We start from the raw sequence: 23,519 nt of genomic DNA, 5'->3' as shown, positions 1-23,519 counted from the left end.
CTCGGGTAAACCCTCAGAGTGTATTAAGGCAGCAGAAGACCCAGGTTATGGACCGTCATGTGGCGTTACCGAGATGTCCACATGTTATACGGCACACAGGTCGCAGTGATGACGTCATGGTTATCTCTAGTGACATAAACTGCTTGTGTATCACCAAGAAGCAGATGCCGTAAGGACCTAGAGTCAAAAGAGAGACACACTCCCCCAGCTACCAGCCAGCCCTTGGTGGGGCGGGGGGGGGGGGTGTCTCCACATTGCTGCAGCCACAGCCACCTGCACCCTCAACCCAGCTGCTGGGGGTGTTAACAGCTCCTGAGGGTCGAGTGCCGGCTGCCCAGAAGAGACTGACCTTCTCGGCTGTGTACTCCTCAAGGCAACCCCATTTTACAGATGAGGAAACTGAGGCTAAAGAAGAAAGCTTGAGGTTGAACACTGCCTGTGTTTAGACCCCGGAGAACAGTAACCCTTTGTAATCACGGGGCTGCTCCCTGAACCTGGCCGGAAGCTGGGGCCACCAGGAGCCCGCAAACTGTGCACCTCCTGCCCCTGCCCCAGGTTCAGACCTGGGTCCTCGGGGCTGCCCACCTGCCTGGCTGAAGAGGGAATGTGGATGCAGGAGGCCAACCATGAGAGGTTCACTTGGTCAAACAACAATTGATGGGAAAGTCTGGAATCACAGACCTTTATACGTCCATATTCAACATCACCTCACCTGGCATCACCGCAGCTCCTTGACTCTCACTTTTTCTCCCCCAATTTCTTTCTGCTCTCCTTCATGCAGGGCTGAGTGACCGGGGCAGCCACTCAGGGGCCTGGGCACCAGGAAGGTCAGGGTCGGACACACACTCCCCAGGTACCTGGCCATGATCAAGTCAGGCCCTGGGAGCCTATGAGGGTCTGCACTCCTCCAGAAAGCACCCCTGCCTTAAATAGCAGATAAAAAGCACCATGACAACGTTCCTCAAGAATCTAAAAATCAAATTCCCACGTGATGCAGCAATTCCACCTCTGGGCACACACACAAAAGAATTGAAAGTAGGATCTCAAAGAGATATTTGTGCACCGTGTTCACAGCAGCATTATTTACAACAGCTAAGCTAAGAGGTGGAAGCAACCCAAGTGTCCATCAACAGAGGAATGGATAAACAAAATGTGGTCCATACATACGACGGAATATTACTCAGCCTTCAAAAGGAAGGAAATTCTAACACATGCTACAACACAGGTGAACCTTGAGGGCATTGTGCTCAGTGAAATAAGCCCGTCATAAAAAGACAAATATGAAATGATTCCCTTTCTGAGGTCCCTATAGAATAAGTAGTCAAATTCCTAGGGACAGAAAGTAGAGTGGTGGTTGCCTGGGGCTGGGGGAGGGGGATGGGGGATTGTTGTTTATGGGGACAGAGTTTTGATTTTTTAAGATGAGAAGAGTTCTTCGGGCTTCCCTGGTGGTGCAGTGGTTAAGAATCCACCTGCCAATGCAGGGGACACAGGTTCAAGCCCTGGTCCGGGAGGATCCCACATGTCGCGAAGCAACTAAGCCCGTGCACCACCACTACTGAGCCTGCACTCTAGAGCCCTCGAGCCACAACTACTGAGCCCACGTGCCACAACTACTGAAGCCCATGCACCTAGAGCCCGTGCTCCACAACAAGAGGAGCCACCGCGATGAGAAGCTCGCGCACCGCAACAAAGAGTAGCCCCCACTCGCCGCAACTAGAGAAAGCCCGCACGCAGCAACGAAGACCCAACGCAGCCAAAACAAAAAAAAAAAGATGAAAAGAGTTCTGGAGATGAAGAATATGATGGTTGCACAATAATGGGAACGTGCTTAATGACACAATCATACACTTAAAAGTGGTTAATTTTATGCTATGTATAGTCTACCACAATTACAAATTTTAAAAATAAAATGAAACAAAACACCATGACAGGTTGAGAGAGACATCACAGAACAAAGGAAATAGCTTTTTTCCTACTTTTTGAACAAGGGAGCCTGCATTTTCATTTTGCGTGAGGTCCTGCCAATTATGTGGTCGTTTGCCCTCCTGTAATAAAAAGTTTGTTTCGTTGTCATTCACCTGCAGTGAGATGCTGGCCTTAAGAGGATGCATCCTCTGAAGCGGTGCCTCTCTCCCCTGACTTAGTAAAGCCGCGGCTTTGGGAAGCATAACCCCCTTCGCAAGGGACAGTGGGAACGGTGGGGGGGCGTGTCTCCTAAGCCTTTCTTCTCCGCTTTCCTTCTAGAACCGTGGTTCTCATGCCAGGGGATGCAACCCAGCACAGGGGACCCTGTTGAAAATGCTCATTTGCCCTCCCATACCCCACCCTGAGATGGTCAAGGGCGAAAGCTGGCCCGGAGGGGGCTGAGGTCAATGTGCCAAACAGAAGGCTCGGGCCGCAGCAGTTCCAGGTGCCAGGCTGGGTCAAGGGACATTTTGGCCAGTGGTCTTGAGCAGGCAGCAATGGTCTGACATTACGGAACGATGTGGCCTTGGGCAAGTCATTGTCCTTCTGTTTCTCTCCTGCATGAAATGAGGCTCTCCGAGGCCTCCGGCAGAGCCAATGCCAAGTCAGAAGGTCATCACGCATTTGTAACATGGCCTCCGTGACAATTTTCATCGCCTCCCCCTTCCCTGCACTGAAAGCTAAGTCAGGCCCTCAGTCTCCTGCAAAACCTCACCCCACCCCCTGTGCAGGTCCAGGGCCACCTCCGACTCCCCTACCTGAAGGCAGGCAGGCAGGCATGACATCATGCAAACAGGGAGCTGGGTGGAGGCCCCCGGCCCTCGGTTCTGGACAGAACTAAAAGCCCGACGACCTATCTGACGGACTTACACCAAAGAAAGGAAATTTGTCTTTTAAGAACAAGTGAGAGGCCGATGACTGAAGTCCCAAAGAATGTCGTGGTTGGACCTTTTCTTCTGTTGTTTTCTGGTACAGTCTGTCTCTGTTTCTGAGCCGAGGGCCGTGTTCCCCGTGACAAAGGCCTCTTTCTTATGACAGCTTAATAGCTCCAGTGCAGGGGACAGCCCAGACTCCCGCGGGCCGGCGTCTGAAGGCGGCCTCTCGGGAAAGGAGAAACCTACTGCTTTCCCCCGGTTGGGTTCAAATTGAACCAACAGAGGCCTAAGGAAACAAAACAAAACAAAACCTGAGCCTCCTTTTGAAATAGGAAATGAAGACCAGCGAAGGGGTGGGGAAAACAAAATGCATCCGGATACAGAAGAGGATGGATTCAAGAGTCACGCTCAGAGCTTTCCGTCCACCGCGGGAGGAGGTGAAGAAAGCCCAGTGGGGCTCGGAAGACGTGGATGGAGACTGGGGAGACCCTGTCTACCGGTTCCCTGTGGCCACTGTAACCAAGGACCACAGATTGGGTGGCGTAAGACAACAGACGTTTATTCTCACGGTCCTGGAGGCTAGATGCTCAAAAGCAAGGTGTCAGCAGGGCCACGCTCCCTCTGAAATCTCTAGGGAAGGATCCTTCCTTAGCTCTTCCAGCTTCGGGTGGCGGCTGGTAGCAGTTCTTGGCCCCTGGCTGTGTCACTGTGATCTCTGGTTCCATCACCACATGGCCGTCTCCCCTCGGGGTGTCTCTGCGTTGTCACCCAGCGTCCTCCTCTGTGTGTGACTTTTCTCCTTGTTGAATAAGAACACCAGTCGTATGGGATTTAGGGTCCACCCTAATCCACTGCGACCTGATCTTAACTCTCTGCATCTGCAAAGACCCTCCTGCTAACTAAGGTTACATTCCCGGTACTGGGGGTTAGGACTCAACATTCTTTTCTGGGGGATGCCATTCTACTACAACACTGTCGTTCTAAAAACCCGCCCCCCCCACCTCCCCTTGTCCTGGAGCCTGTAGGCAGGTAACTCTTGCTGGGGAGCTCTAGCCTCCCAGTGACCCAGCCCACCTGTCCGTCCACTTTCCAGGAGGTGAGGCTGGAAGCTGGTCCTGACCTAGCAGCCGCCCGGGGCATCCTGGTGCCATCTCTTTGCACTGCTCTCTGCTCTCTCCCTCTCCCCTTAGCCCTTGCTGCCTGGAGGCACCTGGCAAGGGTGACGGTTCCCAAGTGCGGCAACAAATGCCAGGACTGATGTGCCACACGACCTTGAACATGTATGTTTGCTGCCAGTGAGGCCGGCTGGAAACCTGCCCCTCCCTGAAGAGATTTCACATCTGCTGCTGTTTCCCAACTCGTCCAATGAGACACGATTTTAAAGCCACACTGGACAGTGGAATCAGAACTCCTAGAGCCGACGCTTGGGAAATTACACACTTTTTACAACGGCGCTGACCTCCTTTCCCACACCACTTTGGGGGGCAGTTTTCAAGCCTCTGTGGTCACAGGAGGCAGGAGGATGTCAGGGTTAAGGGCACAGGCTGCAGGGCCAGGCTGCCTGGGCTCAAATCCTGCCCCTGCCCTCACTCCCTTGTGCCTTTGGGCACATCCTGCATCTGTAAAATGGGCACAGTGATTTCTCCCTCACAGGGGGCTTTAAGGATTAGTGAATTCCCCAGGAGTCAAGGAGCACAGGATCTGCACGTGGAAAGCACTCAGTAAACGTTAGCTTTCGTGACTGTCCCATGATTGCCAGAGGCAAGGGTGGGGTGAGAGAGCCAGCAGGGGCAGAGGTGTTAATTCACAGGCTTCCCAAAACATGCCACCTGCCGTAAGCATGACCTCAGGGAAAGTTCCCGGGCTCTGTGTCCTCCCCTCTTTACTGGGATGGCAGTAAAGACTGAGCAGTGCATGTAAACAGCCCCTAAAGGCAGCCACTAGTGCCCCGTGGTGAACCCACCAATGCGCCCAAGCTGCCTCTCTTGGCTGGCCCGGCAAAAGCCAGCGCAGTCAACACCAGCAGCCCAGCTGAACGCTGCCCACGGCTCTGTAAAGCACAGTTGCTCTCGGCCTCTCGCCGCTTGTAACAAGCTGTCCAGGAGGGTGGACCGGGCAGCGATGGGACTAGAGGAGGGAAAAGACCGTGTCACCTCCAGCGCCTGGGAAAGCCACAGAGAAACGACGCTGCTGTTCTCAAAGAGCCTTGTGGGGTCCGAGCCTGCCCTGAAGCCTGCTTCACGCTAAACAGAGTGCACGTTGTGTAGAGATCGGTCCCCCGTGCCAAGACGGCCAACCCTGTCGCCAGGGACTTGGGTGGAGGTGGCCGGGGGCTGTGGAGGGGGAGGGGGCCCGGCATAAACGGCTCCTTGTGCTGCAGATGGAGAGGGGCTGCCTCTGGGCAGACACAGGAGGGCACTCAGGGCCTCCCTCCTTGTTCTGGGCGTGTAACTTGTGTGGTGACACGGCGGGGCCTGAGAGTGAGTCCAGGGAACTGGGCGTGGGGGGCGGGGCAAGAGGGAAGCAGCAGCTCGTGCTGTCTGGAGGGGGCTGCCCACTAGAAAACCATCTGCAGAATTCAGGCGGGCCGTTGAGGCCGGGTGCAGAGCAGCCCACTCCCAGCCCGGTCCTGGGTCCCCTGCAGGGTAGAGAAGAGGCTCCAGGTGAGGGTGCGGGATGGACAAATAGCTACATTCACTGAGCAAGCCCAGAGCAAGAGACACCCAGCACGCCAACCTCGTGCTGAGACAGGACAGCAAAGTCAGCCTGGGAGGGCCAAGGCGGGGGGGCGGGGACAGAGGGGAGGGTACTAAGGTCTAGTGTCGGGCATGCAGCCCACGACACGGGAGAGCAGACGCAACACCTAGAGACCACGGAGGCCTGGACCCGGACCTCTGGCCTGCGTGCTGGGTCCACACAGACTGTGGAAGCCGCTTCTGAACTCGTTCTCTTTTGGGGGGCGGGGGGAGGTGAGGGGGGACAGGGAGCTCTTGTCCTGGAGCCCGGGCTGGGACAGGGGTGGGCTGGGCATCTCTCTGGAGTGTAGTGTCTGAAACAGGCAGGCTGGGAAGCAAACATCACAGCCGCGTCGTATACAGCCTTCCTACATGCCGGCCCTGTGCCGGGGCTTTGCGCGTATAAACTCAGTTAATTCTCAGAACGACCCGTTGAGGTAGAAACGATTATTATTCTTATTTTGCAGATTAGGAAACAGAGGAACGGGGGGGGGGGGGGGGGGGGAAGCAACGCATCAAAGTCGCACAGCCGGTAAGTGGCGGAGCCGGGGTTGCAGCCAGGCTGCCTAGCTCCGGGATCCAGCCTGCTCCATACTCCCCCCCGACCCCCAACCACACACCTACTCAAAAGGGTCTGCAGCAAAGGAAGCTCAGCGGGAAGCGAGACCTGCCTGCCCACTCCCCGCGGGCTCTGTCCCTCAGCCTCTCATGGTGGCGAAAGCACCTCACAGGCCACCAGATGCTCCAGGAAAGGGCTAGGTCCTCAGCCAGAGACCTAGGAACATACCTGGCGCTTCGCCTTACCGGCTCTGAGGCTGTGGACAGAGCACCTCTCGGTGACTCAACTTTCTTGTCTGTAAAATGGGGCAACTCACGGGTCCTTCCCCCATGAGTCTTCTCATGGAAAAGCCAACAAGAGAACGAAGGGCGAGGACAGCACAGAAGGGAGCACACAGCAAGGACACGGCAGAGACCACCTATGGTTGTAACACTCGGCATTCCTGTGGTTTAAGGCCCGAGAGGAAGGGGATCGGCCTGGGAAGGGCTCCTGCTATGATGATGTTTGGCGAATGGAACTTTCAAGGTTAAAATAAACTCTTGGGCCAATCTGGATCCTTTTGTTTTGGCATAGAAGGTCATTTGTTAAACTCCCTTCCTCAGAGAGTTAAATTTAGAGTTCCACTGCTTGGTACGTACCCAAGAGAAATGCAAACCTATGTCCACACAAAAACCTGTATGCCAGTATTCACCGCAACACTATTTGTAATAGCCAAAATGCTGAAACAACCCAAACCTCCGTCAACTAATGTGGTACGGCCATACGACAGAATATTCTTCAGCCATGAAAAGGAGTAACAACACGGTTGAACCCGGAAAACGTTATGCTAAGTGGAAGAAGCCAGACATAAAAGACCACGCATGGTTTGATTCCATTTACATGAAATGTGCTGAACAGGCAAATCAATAGAGACAGACAGTAGACTCGTTCGTGGTTGCCAGGGCCTACGAGGAGGGAGGGAGGGGACTGACTGCTCATGGCTATGGGGTTTCTTTTGGGAGTGACGAGAATGTTCCGGAAGCAGAGAGCGGTGACGGCTGCACAGCTCTGTGGCTGTGCCCTGGGAGAAGCAGGTGGATAGAAGGGGAGGATGCAGGAGGCGGGGATTAAGTCGCTCCCAGGTAGGATGCGGTGCTCAGCTCTTTACCGTCCCGTCTGGAAGCCGCTGGGGTTGACTCTGAGTTTGCTCACCGCTGGGTGACATGCGCCTGCATTCCAGGGCTCCGGGCTCAACGGTGCCATTCGGAGCCAGGTACGAGGCTCCATTCCTGCTGCAGCATCCACCCTGCATGAACGGCGGGGATGGGGAAAGAGGCGGCAGCCTGGGAGCCACCCCGTGGGCAGCTGGCCTTCTGCCCGGAGTCCAAATGGGGTGGGGCTGGATGGATGGTGACAAGGTCGGAGTCGCGAGCTGCCCTCACACAGGCACTGCTCTGCCGCCTCATTCCCCAGAGGGCCACGTCCAATCCTGCAGCCCTAGCCAACAGCCCCGAGTCCCACGGGCGCCCCAGCTCAGAGCTGGGAGAGGGTGCTTCGCGCCTACCGCTTCCGGCTGCCGCCCCTGCCCTCTGGGAACGCGGCTGCGCCACATCACGGGGCCTGGGGAGCGCGGGTCCCGGTCCCCTTCCCCACCCCCATCCCCCCAGGGCATCCCCGGGGCCTCCCTGACTGGGTCCTCAGGGCTCCCCGCGTGCGCGCGTGCGCAGCTGCCGGCAGGGGGAGCTCTACCCCCTCCCCACGTGTGAGCTCTGCCCCCTCCCCACGTGTGAGCACCTGCTTTCTTCGCGGCCATGGGAGCAGAGGACAAGGGTCTGGAGTCGCCTGTGTTCCTTGACTTCTCTCAGCTCACACCGCAAACCCCGTTTTGGGCAAATGAGCATATTTCATGGGTATCCGTGTCAAGACTTACACCCTGATATTACCCTGTCCTATAGCCCCCATTTCCACACAGCAGCGGGAAAAAAATTAATCAATTAAATGGAGTTTCGTCTCTTCCAGGATCAGATTCTTTCCCAAGCTAAATTGCTCTCTTTTTTGGATAAAACTAGTAATTCAGGAATCAGGAATCAAGATCCCTCCCGAGGCTGTAACTTCCTCTCTCCCCTGCTCCCCTCCCCCGCGAGATGGCTTCTGTGTACACGGAAAGATGACAGGGAAGAAAAACACAAAAGAAAATAATAAAAAAGATATCCTGGTTTAGAGAAACTGGATTTTCAACATAGATTAAAAGACAGTAGTAGTAAAAAAAAAAAAAAAGACAGTAGTAGAATAAATTGGAGAGTCAAGGTCATCTTTTTGCATTAGCCAATGGGACTTAACGGACTAATTTGTATTGAGAACATAATTACGTATTATTATTGCACAAGGTTTTCATGAATTTGAATGGACCAAGAAAGAGAGAGAGAAGTAAGTTCCTGTCTGGGGTCAGAAAGGACTTTGTTCTATCCTGAGTTTACGAACTAATGTTTGGTGATTAGTACAATTTCTAAGAGAGTGTGAGTGGCAGTGAGACCAGCTTTCTCTCAACGCCATTACTTTGCAAAATATAAAAGGAGGCATTTCTACATCAGTCTTCACATGCCTGGGGGACATTTTTATTGTCCCACAAAGCCTGGTGGTCTTAGAACCACAGATGCAACCCACCTCTCTCATGTGACACACGTGGAAACTGAAACGTCGGTAGTAAGAGCCAAAGACGCGGGCAGATGGCCAGGTGCGTGTTACCCAGAGTCAAGCTATGACGCCCCACTACCGCACGGTGGCACTGTCTGCCAACCACGGCCTGCCCTCCACCACTGCCAAATGCTCTTAATAATTCAAGGTAAAGCGAGCATCTGTGTGGGAGGACCAGGAAGAAGAAGTTGCGGGAAGGAGCTGTCAGTAGATGACTCTAGAATTCCAGGCAAGGTGGTTTCATGGGTTCAAGAGAAGGGCTTGTTTGCATACACTAAAATGGATCTGCTAAAGTGCCACCTGCTATTGCAAATAAGCAACAGTGCAAGAACTAACTTCCAATTCTGCTGACGTGATGGAAGGGAGGGGTGGTGGGGAGAACAGCACGGGTGTGGCTGGCTGAGTCAGAGTGTGTCCTCACGCCGGGGTTCCACGTCTCAGGCTAGAGACCACTCTCCTGGGAGCCTAGGCTGGGCTTTGGCTCCTGCCTCCCCGCCGAATGGTGAGACCCAGTTCAGCGGGCAGGAGGGGGTCAAGATGGGCAGCCTTGAGGAAGAGACGGTCTCATCTGGGAACTTGGTCCTGCCACAGGGAGGCCTGGGGACACTGGGAGAGCAGTCTGCTCCTTAAGAGACGCTTGGGCGAACTCTAATGAGAAAGCGCATCTTTTGTTTCCCTAAATCCCCTCCCTCCCCCTGCAACGTGTTTCCCTGAATAAACTTGAGCGGAAGTAGGTGGACGACTTGCACAGGTGGATGCACACACACGGGGCTACGCCCAGAGACGTACCCATCGACTGCTCGTCCTTGTTGCGAAACAAATGGCTGCCTGGCTGACTAGCAGCTGCTGTCTCAAACGAGCGTTGCTATTTCAACAGGCATAACTGGTTTAGAAGCCAGGCAGAAAGATACACCCGACTTTTGCTTTACTCTTTGATCCGAGAGGCAAACACACCCCTTAAAATTTATTTTGATGCCTGCATGTGTAACTCAAAGAGCTATGTTAGGTCCGAATGCAGGCTAAGCTACCAGGCATCCTTTACTAAGTGTCTGGGTGTTGATTAGCAGTGGCTGGTTGGGGCGCTCAGCAGAAAAAAAAAAATATATCCAGCCTGTGCTCTGTGGCTTCTGCGTGGTGCGCCGCGAGGTGTGCGGCCAGCGTCCTCTGCCCGAGCCTGCTCTGGGATGCCTGCGGTGCCTGTCGGTCAGGGTGTGCTCTTGGATTACAGACGCCTCTCGACTTGTGCTTAAGTCAAAGCTTAAGTAGGAAGCAACGCGTGAAGCGAAATGTTGAAGCATAAATCACCTCGCTCGCTCTCCCTGCCGGTTTGAATTATGCCTGCGACTGAGTTAAGTGAGAGCGGAGGGCATGCTTCCTCTCCGGAGCACGCGTGCGCTGGATGTAGTGACACTTCAGAAGGGAAAAACCGCTGAAGCAGCCGACTCCCCAAGGACAGGAGGTCTGAAGAATTTCTTTGCGGTGAAACCCAAAGAAATTGCTGTGGGACCAGATCAGAAAGAAGAAAGCTGTGTTTCCCTTGAACTACAGGCTGCTGAGTTCATTGCTGAGTTGGCTGGCTGAGACTCATCATCCTTCAGGGGATGAATTCTGAAGGGATCCCCCGACGATGTAGGCTATCTAGCGCAGGAGGAAGGTGGACCAGGTGGAAGAGGGCCGGGGGCAGGGGCACTCCATATACATGATGAAGTAACAGCATCAGAACACTAGATGGCAGCAGCCGTACACAAATTATATGCTGGGGACCTACCTGTCCTCTTTCCCGGTGTCAGAGCCTTTGATGGGGAACTTGGGCATGCATGTGTTCCAATAAAATTGCATTCACAGAAGCGTGTGTGGGCCAGATTTGTCCCACACGCCATCATTTGCCGACCCCTCCGCTAAATGAACAGAGAACTCTCTCTGGCTCAGCTAGCTTGGTCCACACGTCCCAGGCATTTGCCAGCTAACTCTTTTCTTTTCCCGAATCCATGCAGACACCCATCCCTCCTTCCCTCTCAGCCCCTTTCAGCTACCTATGTGATTACTTAGGTCTCCCGAATTTGAATTCTCCCTCCCACACGACAACGGAATCGGTTGACAAATGTTGCCAGTTTGTTCTGCGCTTAAAATGCTTTCTTCCCACCAATCTCTCTTCATTCCCACCATCATCAACTCATCCCTTATCTTCTTCGCAGCTGCTATAACACGTAGCAGTGGTGTCAATCGCGTCTGTTCAACCGCTGGGTTCTTCGCACGGATCTGTCTACCTCTTCCCCCCCCAAAGTATTCCGTTGAACCAGATTAATGTTTAAGTCTCCTCTTGGGCTTCAACATTGCCGGGCACCGGAACCCACCAAGGCTGTCAGCCTCTTGCTGAAGAACGCACTTTTCCTTTGGCCTCCAGTCGTACTTCCATAAAGCGCCACACGAATCCCATCTCGGTGACATCACGCACCCGCCAGCTCGCAGTACTAACTGACCTCATCACCTCCGCCTCTCCAGGTGGACAGCCGCCACGCTCCTGGTCTAAGGCCACCCGTTCTATGAAGCGCCCCTGAGATGGGGGAAGACCTTGCCCTTCGTCCACTGGTTTCTTAGGTCACTTGGTTCGCATCCCTCCCTGTGCTTATCTTATGGCACCTGAGGGTTTCACCGCCCGCTAACCAATTATTTTAGCTATCTCTTTTGCTATTGATTTTCAATTACACTGCACTGAGGTCAGGGTGTGGTCTGAATGGCATTGATCTGGGGGTGATCTGACTTTCTCTGTGGCACAGTACTGTAATCAGTTTTGGGAAACATACACACGTGTGTTTGGAAAGAATGTTTACGTTTTCCTAATTGCTGGGTTGGGGGTCTACATGTGTCCACGATGTACATTTGGTAACGCTTTATTGGTGTCAGACAGGGGCGTGGTGCTCCCCACCATGACTGCAGTTTTGTCGGCTGTGCCCCGTGATGCTGACAATTTTCCTGAGCATTTTGAGGCTGACGTTGCTAGACGCGTACAGATGCGGGATCGTTCTGTCATCCCGGTACGTTGTTTCTCTTTTCATTAAGTACTGACCTTTATTCTTTCTGTGGCTGTCTGCCTTAAAGTCAGCTTGGTCTGATACTGAAATTGTAATACCTGCTTTCTTTTTTTTTTTGCACTACGCAGGCCTCTCACTGCTGTGGCCTCTCCCGTTGCGGAGCACAGGCTCCGGACACACAGGCTCAGCGGCCATGGCTCACGGGCCCAGCCGCTCCGCGGCATGTGGGATCCTCCCGGACCGGGGCACGAACCCGCGTCCCCTGCATCGGCAGGCGGACTCCCACCTGCTTTCTTTGGATCAGCACTCACCTTGTGTCTTTTTTCATTCCTCTATCTGCCACCTTTGCATGTTGTGCTTTATGTGTGTCGCTTGTGAATTACATAGAATTGGAATTCTAAAAAGCAAAACCTCACTCTTTCAAAAGATGTATTTAATCGTCTGATGACTGTTTTTGTACCCCTCCCCTCAGTATTAGCCTGTTTTCTCCTTTTTTTCCTCCCTCCCTCCCTCCTTTCCCTCCCACGAAACCCCCCGGTCTGCAGCATGAGCTAAGGGCGGAGAAGGCTTACGGGCCTTGCCTGGGGGCTGTTCTGACTTTTACCACTGAAGAGTAAGATCAGAGGAATTTGAAAGGAAGAACCCAAATCACAAACTATATACGGATTTGTAAGTGGGGAAGACAGGCTGAAGGAGAGGGTCTGCATGAGGTCACCCTCTTTCCCTCTCTGTGGCCTGCATGGACATGCTCTCCCCCCACCCCTACTCCTGATACCCCAGACACAGTGGCGATGGGGGCAAAGCTCTAAGGGCTCTGCCCACCGGCTGTGATGGGGGTGGGTGGAGTGCAGGGGCATAAAAACCCCCAAGGATGCTTGTTTATCAGAGGGTTTTATGAAGCTGAAAATACCCAGTCCAGTGCCCCAGCCCGATCCCAGCTGGAGAGTCCTGTTGAGGGTTTATATAACTCAGAGAGGATCTGTCTGGTCTAGGGAAGGGGGGAGTTGGGTTGGAAAGGCTTTCGCTCTGCTTTCTTCAGAAACATAAAGATTAGCAGAAAGTGCAGGTGACAGAATAGAGGGACATCGGAGTTGACATCTTGAGGCTGCAGGAGACATGGTGCCAACAGACAGGAAGCCTGGCCCGTGAGCGCAGTGCGTGGGGCTGAGCTGTCACTTGCCGGCACAGACATTTCTGGAGCACGTGCAGCTCCCCGAGCTCTGGGAGGACCTGGCCCTTGGATGCTTCAGGGGTCAGCCCCACGGGGCATGACGAATCACAATCAGCCCTGGATCTTGGTGACATTTCTTACATTCTAAAGGCTTCTCCCCATCCATGGCTCCTGTGATTTTCGCCATAGGCATCTTGTTACTGATGACCCTGGAGTCAGGGCGAGGAAGTGACTTGGGAGTCCGCCAGGCAGGAAGAAGAATTGAGAACACAGAAGATCTCAACCTAGAACTGCGCCAGCCTGCATGTGTGTTTGGGGCTTCATGGAGCAGACACGTCCCTCAACACGAAGCATTAGAATTCAGTGACTACAGCGACACACTGGGGCCCCAGAGCAGCTGAGGGAATCGAGAAAAGGAGGTGATGGGGTGTAAAGAGGCCCCACGCAAGGCTGGGAACGAGGGAAGAGGGGAGAAAGGGATTCCGTGAGGAACTAGTTCCTGGCAACCGTGATCCGTAGACACAGGGCAGATCGTTAAAGGGGACGGTGCCATTGCCTTAGGCAGGTAAAAGGTAGAGTTTGAGATTATACCCGTCAGAGGGCAGTGGAGCGAGAAAGGCGTGGTTCGATACAGAAACCAGTGGCCCCTGGACCATCTCTTTGGCCCGAATTATGTTTTCAAAATAACTGTGACTTCCAGCACCTTTTAGACAGCGTGCGTGCTGTCTGTTCGAAGTTCACCTCTGTCCTCGCCACTCCCAACTGTCTCCACCTGCCTGTCTGCACTTATCTGCTACCTCTTAGTTCTCTACAGGCATCTGAATTTGCCGCCCTTGGACAGAAGGCTCCACCCGCCCTCCTTCAGCCTGGAGGCTGTAGTATTCGTAGTTTTGTGGGCACAGGTGGACCAGGTAGCTTATCTCTATGACGACTCTTTATGGTCCCAAGGCTGTAGCCTCATCTAGGCCCTGTAATTCAACAGAGGGAGAGGAAAGGAAGAATCTACAGGCCTGCTGATTGTCTAGGGAAGACGAGGGGAAATAGGAAGCCGAGGATGACAGTGAGTTTGGCTTGGTCGACCGGGTACCAGGTGATGATGGGGTTTTGCATGACAGCAGATGGGGACAATAAGTTCAACTTTGGAGATGCTGGGTGCGGGGATCCTGTGGAACACCCAAGCGGAGACATATGGATGGTGGCCAGACCCGTAAGAATAAGTTCGGGAGAAAAATCTAGGCAGAAGATCAACCTGGGCATCACCAGCAAACGGACGGAAAATAAAGCCATAGGCAGGGGGCAGAATCCCCAGAAAGAGTGCACTAAGTGAGAAGAAAGGGTGCCCTAGAGATGGAGCGCTGGGGGACATCAACATTTCAGGACGGGCCGTAGGACACGAACCTGCGGAAGAGCCTGTGAAGAAGCAGATGGAAGGGGGAGGAAACAGGAGAGGCCAGTGGCCAGAAAGAGAAAGCGAGGGCTTCTAAAGGAGATGGCGGTGAGAAGCGTCAGCTGCTGCCTTCGAGGTGCAGATGGCCCTCCGGGTCCTGCCATCCCCCCACGGCTGAGTTCGCGGATCCGTGGATACCGAGGGCTGACTGTGGTACTCGAGCATTCGAGGATTTTGGTATCCGCCGGCGGGTCCTGGAACCAGTCTCCCCAGGACACTGTCTTTATCATGTACGTATACATTTAAAGCGTTTGGAGAACAGCATGGGATTATATCCATGGTTGGTTTTCAAAACGGTTACCCATCAGACAGCTCATTGGAAAAACGTGGTGTAGACCTGCTTCTTGAAAGAGTACCTCTCTCAGGTATGAGCTGCCCTGACCTCCTCCTCGCCTCCGCCGGTCAGACCTGGGGGGCTGGGGCTGCTGCCCAGCTCACCCGAGGCAACAGGCACTTCCGGGTACCACCGGGTGCAGTGCCACGCTCTAAGGCACTAGGTGCCCGCTTACCTGGCGCTCTCAAAGGTAGCAGATGCCGTCTTTTCTACAGCCCCAAATCCAACTCCAACAGCAAGACCCTCTGAAACAGACATAAAAAGAGTACGATGGGTTAGGAATCATTTTTCTATGATACGTGCACGTAGAACCGAAGCTTGCTCAGAAGCCAAAGCCAGCAGACTCCTGTGGGCTGGATGGCCCGACTCGCTTGGTGGGGGAACCCCTGGGACACTGTGGAACCAGTTACACACTTCATCACATTGGCAAATCCCCTGGTCTTCTTTGCATACTTTATAGTTACTCAACAGGCTTATACTTAATCAGCTGTTAAGAGCAAGCAGTTTCTTCACGTCTTCAGTAAGAAATCAGAACAACAGTATTTTGATGTGACACACCACAGGTTAAAAGCAGATCTTGCTAAGGGTAATCTCTGAAATGGGTGCACCGCTGTATTTGCAAATGCAAGTAAAAGGACTCCATAAAAAAATGGGTCTTACATTTTGGGGGCTTCCCTGGTGGCCCAGTGTTTAAGAATCCACCTGCCAATGCAGGGGACACAGGTTCGAGCCCTGGTCCGGGAAGATCCCACATGCCGGGGAGCAACAAAGCCCGTGCACCACAACTACTGAGGCTGCACTCTAGAACCCGCGAGCCACAACTACTGAGCCCACGTGCCACAACCACTGAAGCCCGCGTGCCTAGAGCCCGTGCTCCTCAGCAAGAGAAGCCACCGCAATGAGAAGCCCACGCACCGCAACAAAGAGTAGCCCCCGCGCACCGCAATGAAGACCCAATGCAGACAAAAATAAATAAATTTATTTTAGAAAAATGGATCTTACATTTTTAAATGTCATTGGATTTTTCCATTATGTGTTGATTTTGCAACTAGAAACTAGAAGCTTTTGAGTCCCAGAGTTCATTTGAATTTGACTGTTTTAATCCTTTTTATTAATTAAAAAATGCTTGCCATTTTTTAAATTAAAATTAAAATGCTTGCCATTTTTTAATTAATAAAACCAAAAAGAAGGTTCATCCCCATCACTACGTCACATAAGATTGCACGAGGCTGCCAGTAACAGAAAATCCACAGAACAGTAGCTTCAACCAAGGGTCAGCAGACTACAGCCCAGGGGCCACATCCAGCCCACTGCCTGTTTCTGTATGGCCTGCAAGCTAAAAATGATCTTTTTAATTAATTTATTTTATTTATTTATTTTTGGCTGCACTGGGTCTTCATTGCTCTGCACGGGCTTTCTCTAGTTGCGGCGAGTGGGGGATACTCTTCGTTGCGGTGCGCGGGTTTCTCATCGCGGTGGCTTCTCTTGTTGCGGAGCACGGGGTCTAGGCGCGTGGGCTCAGCAGTCGTGGTGCACAGGCTTAGCTGCTCCGCGGCATGTGGGATCTTCCCGGGCCAGGGATGGAACCCGTGTCCCCTGCATTGGCAGGCAGATTCTTTAACCACTGCGCCCCCAGGGAAGTTATAAGAATGATTTTTACATTTTTAAATAGTCAAAAAAAATCAAGGAAAGAATATTTCGTGACACATGAAAATTATATGAATTTCAAAATTTACTGCCCATAAATAAAGTTTTATTGGCACACAGCCATGGTTGTTTGTTGATGAACTGTCTGTGACTGTTTTGTTTGACTCTCTATGTCAGCAGAGAGTAATGAGAGACCAAATGGTCTGAAAACCTAAAATATTTACTATGTGGCCCTTTAAAGAAAGAGTTTGATGACCCCGGACCTAAACACATAGGGTTTTATTAGCTCGTGCAACGAGAAGTCCAAGGTTGATATGGTGGCCCAATGACGTCATCACAGACATTGACGATCCATCCTCAAATGGCAGGGACTCTTACAGTCTGCTCTGAGATGGTGTGACCACAGTGTAGCTTGAAGCTTGGGGATGGACAGATGATCTTCCAAGCCCTGTCCAGTAGGAGTGAGCTTGCCAAGTTAACCAACGCCCTGATCAAATGTGGAAGAGCCGTGCTGGTCTGCATATATCTGATAGAGAGGTAAGAAGGGCTATGAAAAAGAAAGAAGGAAGGGAGGGAGGGAGGAAAGGAAGGAATGGCCCCAGTGGCCTGGGATCAATGGCATAGAAGCACAATGTTAAGACCCCTTTCTGACATCTATGGGGGAGTGCAACCCCAATCCAAATAGGAAAGAGAATAACCAATATTGGTCAGAATCAAGACCAAGGGCTTGGAGCCTGGAGGAACTTCTGTTATGAAGAGGGAAGAGGTCAAAATCTACCGAGTGAGGGCTTCCCTGGTGGCGCAGTGGTTGGGAGTCCACCTGCCGATGCAGGGTACACGGGTTCGTGCCCCGGTCCGGGAAGATCCCACATGCCGCGGAGTGGCTGGGCCCGTGAGCCATAGCCGCTGAGCCTGCGCGTCCGGAGCCTGTGCTCCGCAACGGGAGAGGCCACACAGTGAGAGGCCCCCGTACCACAAAAAAAAAAAAAAAAAAGCTAGTCAGAGACTGACCAGGGGTTTCCTGACATCAGAGGGGCAAATCCCTCCCTTTGAAAAACCTTGCTTTTCTAAACCATAAGCAACAGCTGGTGGCTCTTTTGTTAAAGATTTTGCTCTAATTAGTCATTTTAATGTTAATGATAGTGCGGCCCTGAGGACAGGACTTAACATTAATTGGCAAACTAACCCTTTCTAGTTATTTAGCACGCAGCCAGCAGCACTTGGTTTACTAATGCTCACAACGGCTCATTAGGTTACCCAACTAATGCAGGAGAGAAAGGGCTACCCCACAGTGACACAGCATCAAGGGGCAGAACCAGGCTTGACCCTCAGTCCCCACCCCCGGCCCCCCACCACCCCCGGTGGCTGACATGGGCTGTGGTTCTCTCCCAGGCGTGGGCGGCAAGGGCTGGCATCTGAATATCTCTATCCTAAAGAAGTTGCGCCTCTGCCCAGCCCTGTACCTTGGCCACGCCCACAGCGGGTACCACGCCCTTCCCACCCCCACCCCCCGCCAAACGCACACCACATGGTGCCTTAGGAGGTGGCCAACTCCGTCTCCCCCTGGATTTAGAGTAAAGGGAATGTAATTGTTACCGTCTCTGAAGGTGGAGGGATTACCTGAGAGCGAAACTAATGCGAAACCAAGACAAACGACCCAGGCGGCAAGAACATAATATTAAGGGAATGAAGGCAGACACTGGAGATCAACAGATGGCAGAAGGAACCCGGGGGTGAAAGAGAGCAGAGAAAAAAATGCGACCGGCGTCCACACCCCCAGGTCTTTCAGCAAAAGTGCACATTAGGGAGGTAATGAGGACAAGAATCTAAAGTGGCCGCAGTACTGTTAGGAAGCTGGACCTCTTTTCACAGCTCCAGCCATTAACTCTGATGCACACCGAAGGAAAACAAACTTCCAAACCTGGGCTTATAAGCCCCCGGGACGCAGGGTGAGGCAGAGTCCTAAGGGCAAACTTGAGAATAAGCTCTAAAGCTGATCCCTCCAACCCCACACCCCTGCTCCAATCTTCTCGGGGGTTGGAAGGTGGGTGCGGCTGCCTCTCTCCATCCCCCATCCCTCCTGAATCTCCGTCTCTCATCCTCTGGGCACGGTGGGGATGGGGGCGCATGGGCTTTTTGTTGAGACGGGCCTGGGCTCAAATCCTGGTATATTATTTAAGGTTCTTGTAAAAAGGAAAGAAGGATAATGCTCTGCTTACAGGATGGTGTGTACACAGCAGGGATTCTCACTACTGACATTTTGTTGTGAGAGGTTGGCCTGTACAGCCCAAGATGTTGAACAGCATCCCTGGCATCTACCCACTAGATGCCAGTAACACCTCCTCCCCGCAATCGTCCCCTCCCATCAAGGGGTACTTTTCACAAAAATTTTCAATTATTCTGGAACGCTCTTGGAGTTTACGTAGGTGGTCGGAAAGTGAACTGTTAAAAACTAGTGTCTTAGTCCATCCAGGCTGCTATAACAAAATACTGTAAACTGGCTTCTGGGTGGCTCAGAAACAACAGAAATGTATTTCTCACGGTTCTGGAGGCTACAAGTCCAAGATCAGGATGCTGACAGACTGGGTGTCTAGTGAGAAACTACTTCTTGGTTCTCAGATGGTGCTTTCTCTGTGTGTCCTCACATGCTGGAAGGGGCAAGGGAGCTTTCTCGGGCCTCTTTTTTAAGGGCACTAATCCCCTTCCTGAGGGCTCCACCCTCATGACCTAAACGCTTCCCAAAGGCTCGACCTCCTCATACCATCGCTTCGGGGTTAGAATTTCAACATACAAATTTGGGGGCCCAGATGCAAAACATTCAGGCTATAGCAAATAGTATTTTCTTTTTTTTCAACTGAGGGCTTAGAAGCCCTTAGTTTAAAGCACATGGGGTGGAGCTCACAGGTCTTCTGTAAGAGACTCTCCAGCCTCCCAAAACAGTGACGCCTATGTGATTGCGGCCTTGCCTGACATTCATGGGCATCGGGTTCCATGGGCGGATGGGGAGGAACGCCTGTGTGGGGTAGAGAGAAAGGGGGTTATCTTGGTTCAGCTGAAATCCCTGCTGGGGTGGAAACAGGGCAATCTGAGCTGCTGTGGGGACATCCTGCTTCCTCCTGCCTGGCTATGCTCCTCTGCGCGTGGGTTCAGCTGTCAGACGATCTCAGCAAGAGTGGGGCTTCTGCAATGGGACTCAGGGGTCTGACGAGGGCTGAAGCCAGCTGTCAGACGATCTCAGCAAGAGTGGGGCTTCTGCAATGGGACTCAGGGGTCTGACGAGGGCTGAAGCCAGCTGTCAGACGATCTCAGCAAGAGTGGGGCTTCTGCAATGGGACTCAGGGGTCTGACGAGGGCTGAAGCCTGTGGTGTCTCATTTCTCTTGTTCTGGGTAACAACAGCAACGCAGGAAATGAGCAGCGATGTTATGACTTTTTTCCCTATTTAACTGTTGCTTTTTATTTTTTGGAACTATAAAACAGCAATTTCCTATGATCCAACCTAATGAGTTCTGGAAATCTTTTTTTAATATTAAATTTAAGACAGCAGCTAACATCTCGTGGGGGTTTCATAAATATTCAACACAGCCACCAACAATGACGACAACAAACCTCAAAGCTGGAGAGGTGGGGAATTCTCTGGCAGTCCAGTGATTAGGACTCAGAGCTTTCGCTGCCACGGTCCGGGGTCGATCCCTAGTCGGGGAACTAAGATCCCACAGGCCGTGCGGCCAAAAAAAAAAAGGTGGAGAAATGATGCGAAACAGGATGGCTTACTCGTTCCCTTCTCCACTGAGGACAGAACAAGAGAAAAACAAGTCAAATTGCAGCCAGAGGGATTTAGGCAAGGGAAAAGGGGAGGGAAGAGGGTTTTGAAACATACGATTAGCTCGCTGAAGGGAGGTTGAGAATATCCCTCCCCTGGGTGGAGAATTGGTCTCTGAAGGTGGTGGCTACTCCCCAGTCAGGGACGGCTGTGATGGGGAGAGAAGGGTGAGGTGAGAAGAATGGAGGGGGTAGCCTCATAATGTCCCTTCTAGCCCTTTAACATTATGTGTGGGACCAGTTCTAGGAGAAAGTCTGAACATCGACTTATTCGTTCCCAGGTCAGTCACTGAAAATAGAGAAAGAACCATCTTAGCGTATCTGCTGCTGGACGGGACCATGGTGGCCATGGGGGTGGCCTCAGCAGCCTCCAAGGGTGCCGGGCGAGCTCAGCTTAGATTCCTCCTCGCTCCTGCCCATCTGGGCACTGTCACTAAGCTGGGAGATGGGTACCAGGCCAGGCGAGGGGGCAGTGTCACATCACATGACAGTAGGGGCCATCTGGCCCCTGGCCATCAAGGGTCAACATGTCTGGCTTACACACACCAATGGGGCAGTCCTGCTGCCTCGTTCCCACTCTGATCCCACAGCTTGGTTGAGCCTTCTGGGGAGGCTGGCCCCCAATATGCTCACCCCCCTGCCTGGCCTGTCTTTGGCCGCAGACTTCTAGCGGGGAGGAAACCCAGGAAGGTGGCAACTCTGATCATATTACACATTAATTAAACAAAATGTTGGTAGAGCCCAGCCAGGTATTGCCACAAAATTCCTAAAGGGCCTTTCGAAAAGGCCCTCTAGAGAATGGAAGTTATCAACTTAGTGTTATTTTTTTGGAAAAAGTAGTTCGACGCACTCTTCTACCATGGATTGCTATTCATAGCGGATGAAGTTAAGTGTTGGGAAAGGTGAAAAATGGCGGTGTTCCAGAAGAGTTGAATTGAACTCCAATTCTTAGCAATATCAATAAAGTCACGTCTTGGAGTATATTAAGAGACGTCCATAGTTGAAGATACTCTAACGTGAGTCCCGCTCTAATTAAAATAACTTCCTAATTGATGTTTCAAGTGTGTGGGTTTTGGGTGTTTTTTGGTTCTGTCCATATTCTACCGTCTGCAGTTAGGCTCCACTTACACAACGATGGACCCAGAAAACCACGCTCCTCCAGTCACTCCAGCCAAAAGCTACTCCCATGGCTTCATTCCCACTTCAGAGTGTCACTGGAAGGAAGCTGTAGTGGGAACTAAGCCAGATGCCCCTCCTTGCTGAAATGTCCGGAGCTGACAGCAAGCACGTGCACAAGCACAGCAGATAACCCATCCTGCCACCCGCTTCGTGCAAAGGATGCTCCGCCCCACAAAGGACCGGGATGCCTGGGCAGGGCAAAGGCAGGTGAACCGGGGAGTCAGCTGTCCCCCAGCAGCATGCTGGTATCATCCACTCCGCGCCCCTCGAAAACCAACAGAATCGAACTGCGAATGATCCTACCCAGAGGATTTATCAGCCCTCAGGAAGTGGACGGCCACTGACCCCTGCTTCTGGTCCCCTGAAGAGGCGCTGCAGCCTGGGTCCGTCCCAGGTCAGGGGGAGCAGCCTTGCTGCAGGGAAGGGCAGCCCAGGGCCAGCTGCCTTGCAGTCACACCTACACCGCTGTCAGTGCACCTGGCTGCACTCTGCCCTGCAAGTGGCGTCCGGGGTGTAACTAACTCCTGGACACGCCTGGATGGGGGACACGTTTGGAGGTGCGGAGGGGTACTTAGCCATGGTTTTGTAATTCCTCTGGACTAGAGAGCCTCAAGAAATTGGGAGGAAAGGATCTGTTAAATCCCTTTGGAGGACTTTTCAACAAAATGAGACTTTGGTAGTTCTTTTAGGATGATGAATAATCCCCATTATCATGCCCCATAGTTGACTCCCACCAAAGTATCTCCGGAAGCCAGGCAAGGGAAAGATTCTGACATCTCAGATGATCGCTGCTTTGTTTCGGTTCATCGAAGGCAGATGGTGTAGCACAATGATGTAGCTAATGGGGGCAGTGGGGGGAGGGCAGGGGTACTTGTATTCTTACAGGGAAGTTAACTCAGGAGGAAATTAACGCTCAGCCCTGCACACCCCAGTTCTGGGACTGCCAGGTGCCAGGTGGGGGCCCCACGTGGTCCGGATCAGGAGGCGTGGACCTGTCCGCACAGCTATGGCTCCTCACGCACAGGATGCAAAGCTCAGAAGATCTCATTGTCGTGGCTCTCCCCATCTTGTAGACAAAGCTGACCTACAGGAGGAGGTCAGTGTCGCGGGCATGCTGACAACAAGAAAACTGGCCCAGAGGTGTTCGTATGTATGTTTCATCCATCCCTGAAGCCCGAAGCCCGGCTGTACCTCCATCCTTCCTTCGTGTGTCTGAGATGCACCCACAACCTTTACAACACCCCACTTTTCTCCTAAACCACTCTGAGTTCTCGCTTTGCAATCTGCAGCACAAGGACTCAACAATTCAGCCAAACTCTGTCCTAGGCGTTCTAGGTTCATCATCTGACTTAAACCTGTCCAGACCTTACAAAATTGATACTATTTGTATTTTCCAGAAAAGGAAAGTGGGGTTCAGAGTGGTCAAGCAACATGCCCAAAGCCACACAGCTTGTAAGATGCTCAGCCCACGTGTTCCTTCTGGTTCAGAGCACATCACACTGACTTCTGGTTTAATTGATCATTATGACTCCTTCCTGCTCAGGACCCAAAGGACTGGGCACTGAGTCGGTGTCAGCAAGAGGGTCCACTTGGGTGCCACCACTCCAAATATTCGTCAAATAGCCATTAGGTGTTGTGTAGGATACGAAACGTGTGAGACGTGGTTCCCATCTTTAAGGGATTCACGATCTAGATATTCTTTTAGAGTCACAAAATTAGAAACGTATTTCTCTGCTCAAAACGTTTAGAAAGAGCGATCTGGAGAACAATGTTGAAATATCAGAAAAGCTGGAGTCTGGGGACAGAAGGGAGGCGGGGGACGGGCTGGCAGAGATTGCCATATTCAGGCATAGGGTGAGAACCAGGTTCGAGTGGGCGGATCAGCCTCAGAGCGTTGCCAGGCGCTGGCGAGCCTCGGTGAGTCCCCAGGCACGAGGGGAAATTGCAGGGATGGCTGAAGGGGTGCCGAGATGAAGTCTAGGAAACTGGCATAAACGCGTTAACTCAAAGGGGAGGTTTGCAAAGGGCACTGACCGGGCAGAAAGGGATGAATATGGTTTTGGTATGTTGAGTTCAAA

At 52.5% G+C, this 23,519-nt stretch overlaps 1 protein-coding gene across 6 annotated transcripts in view; it reads right to left on the bottom strand.

The window, feature by feature from the left end:
• Positions 1-23,519, bottom strand: part of SLC39A11 (solute carrier family 39 member 11) — a 335,263-nt gene that overhangs the window by 53,496 nt on the left and 258,248 nt on the right. For 4 of the 6 annotated variants that reach the window (XM_060135233.1, XM_060135238.1, XM_060135235.1 and 1 more), the window contains one exon: positions 14,970-15,039. In XM_060135233.1, the coding sequence (XP_059991216.1) occupies positions 14,970-15,039 (70 nt within the window). Of the gene's footprint in view, positions 1-7,068; positions 7,516-14,969; positions 15,040-23,519 lie in introns of those variants that run through there. The other 2 variants (XM_060135236.1, XM_060135239.1) reach the window with 2 other exon arrangements.

The sequence above is a fragment of the Lagenorhynchus albirostris genome, chromosome 20 (assembly GCF_949774975.1).
Source record: "Lagenorhynchus albirostris chromosome 20, mLagAlb1.1, whole genome shotgun sequence".
Taxonomy (NCBI): Eukaryota; Metazoa; Chordata; class Mammalia; order Artiodactyla; family Delphinidae; genus Lagenorhynchus; species Lagenorhynchus albirostris.
This window is presented reverse-complemented; position numbering and strand designations above follow the sequence as displayed.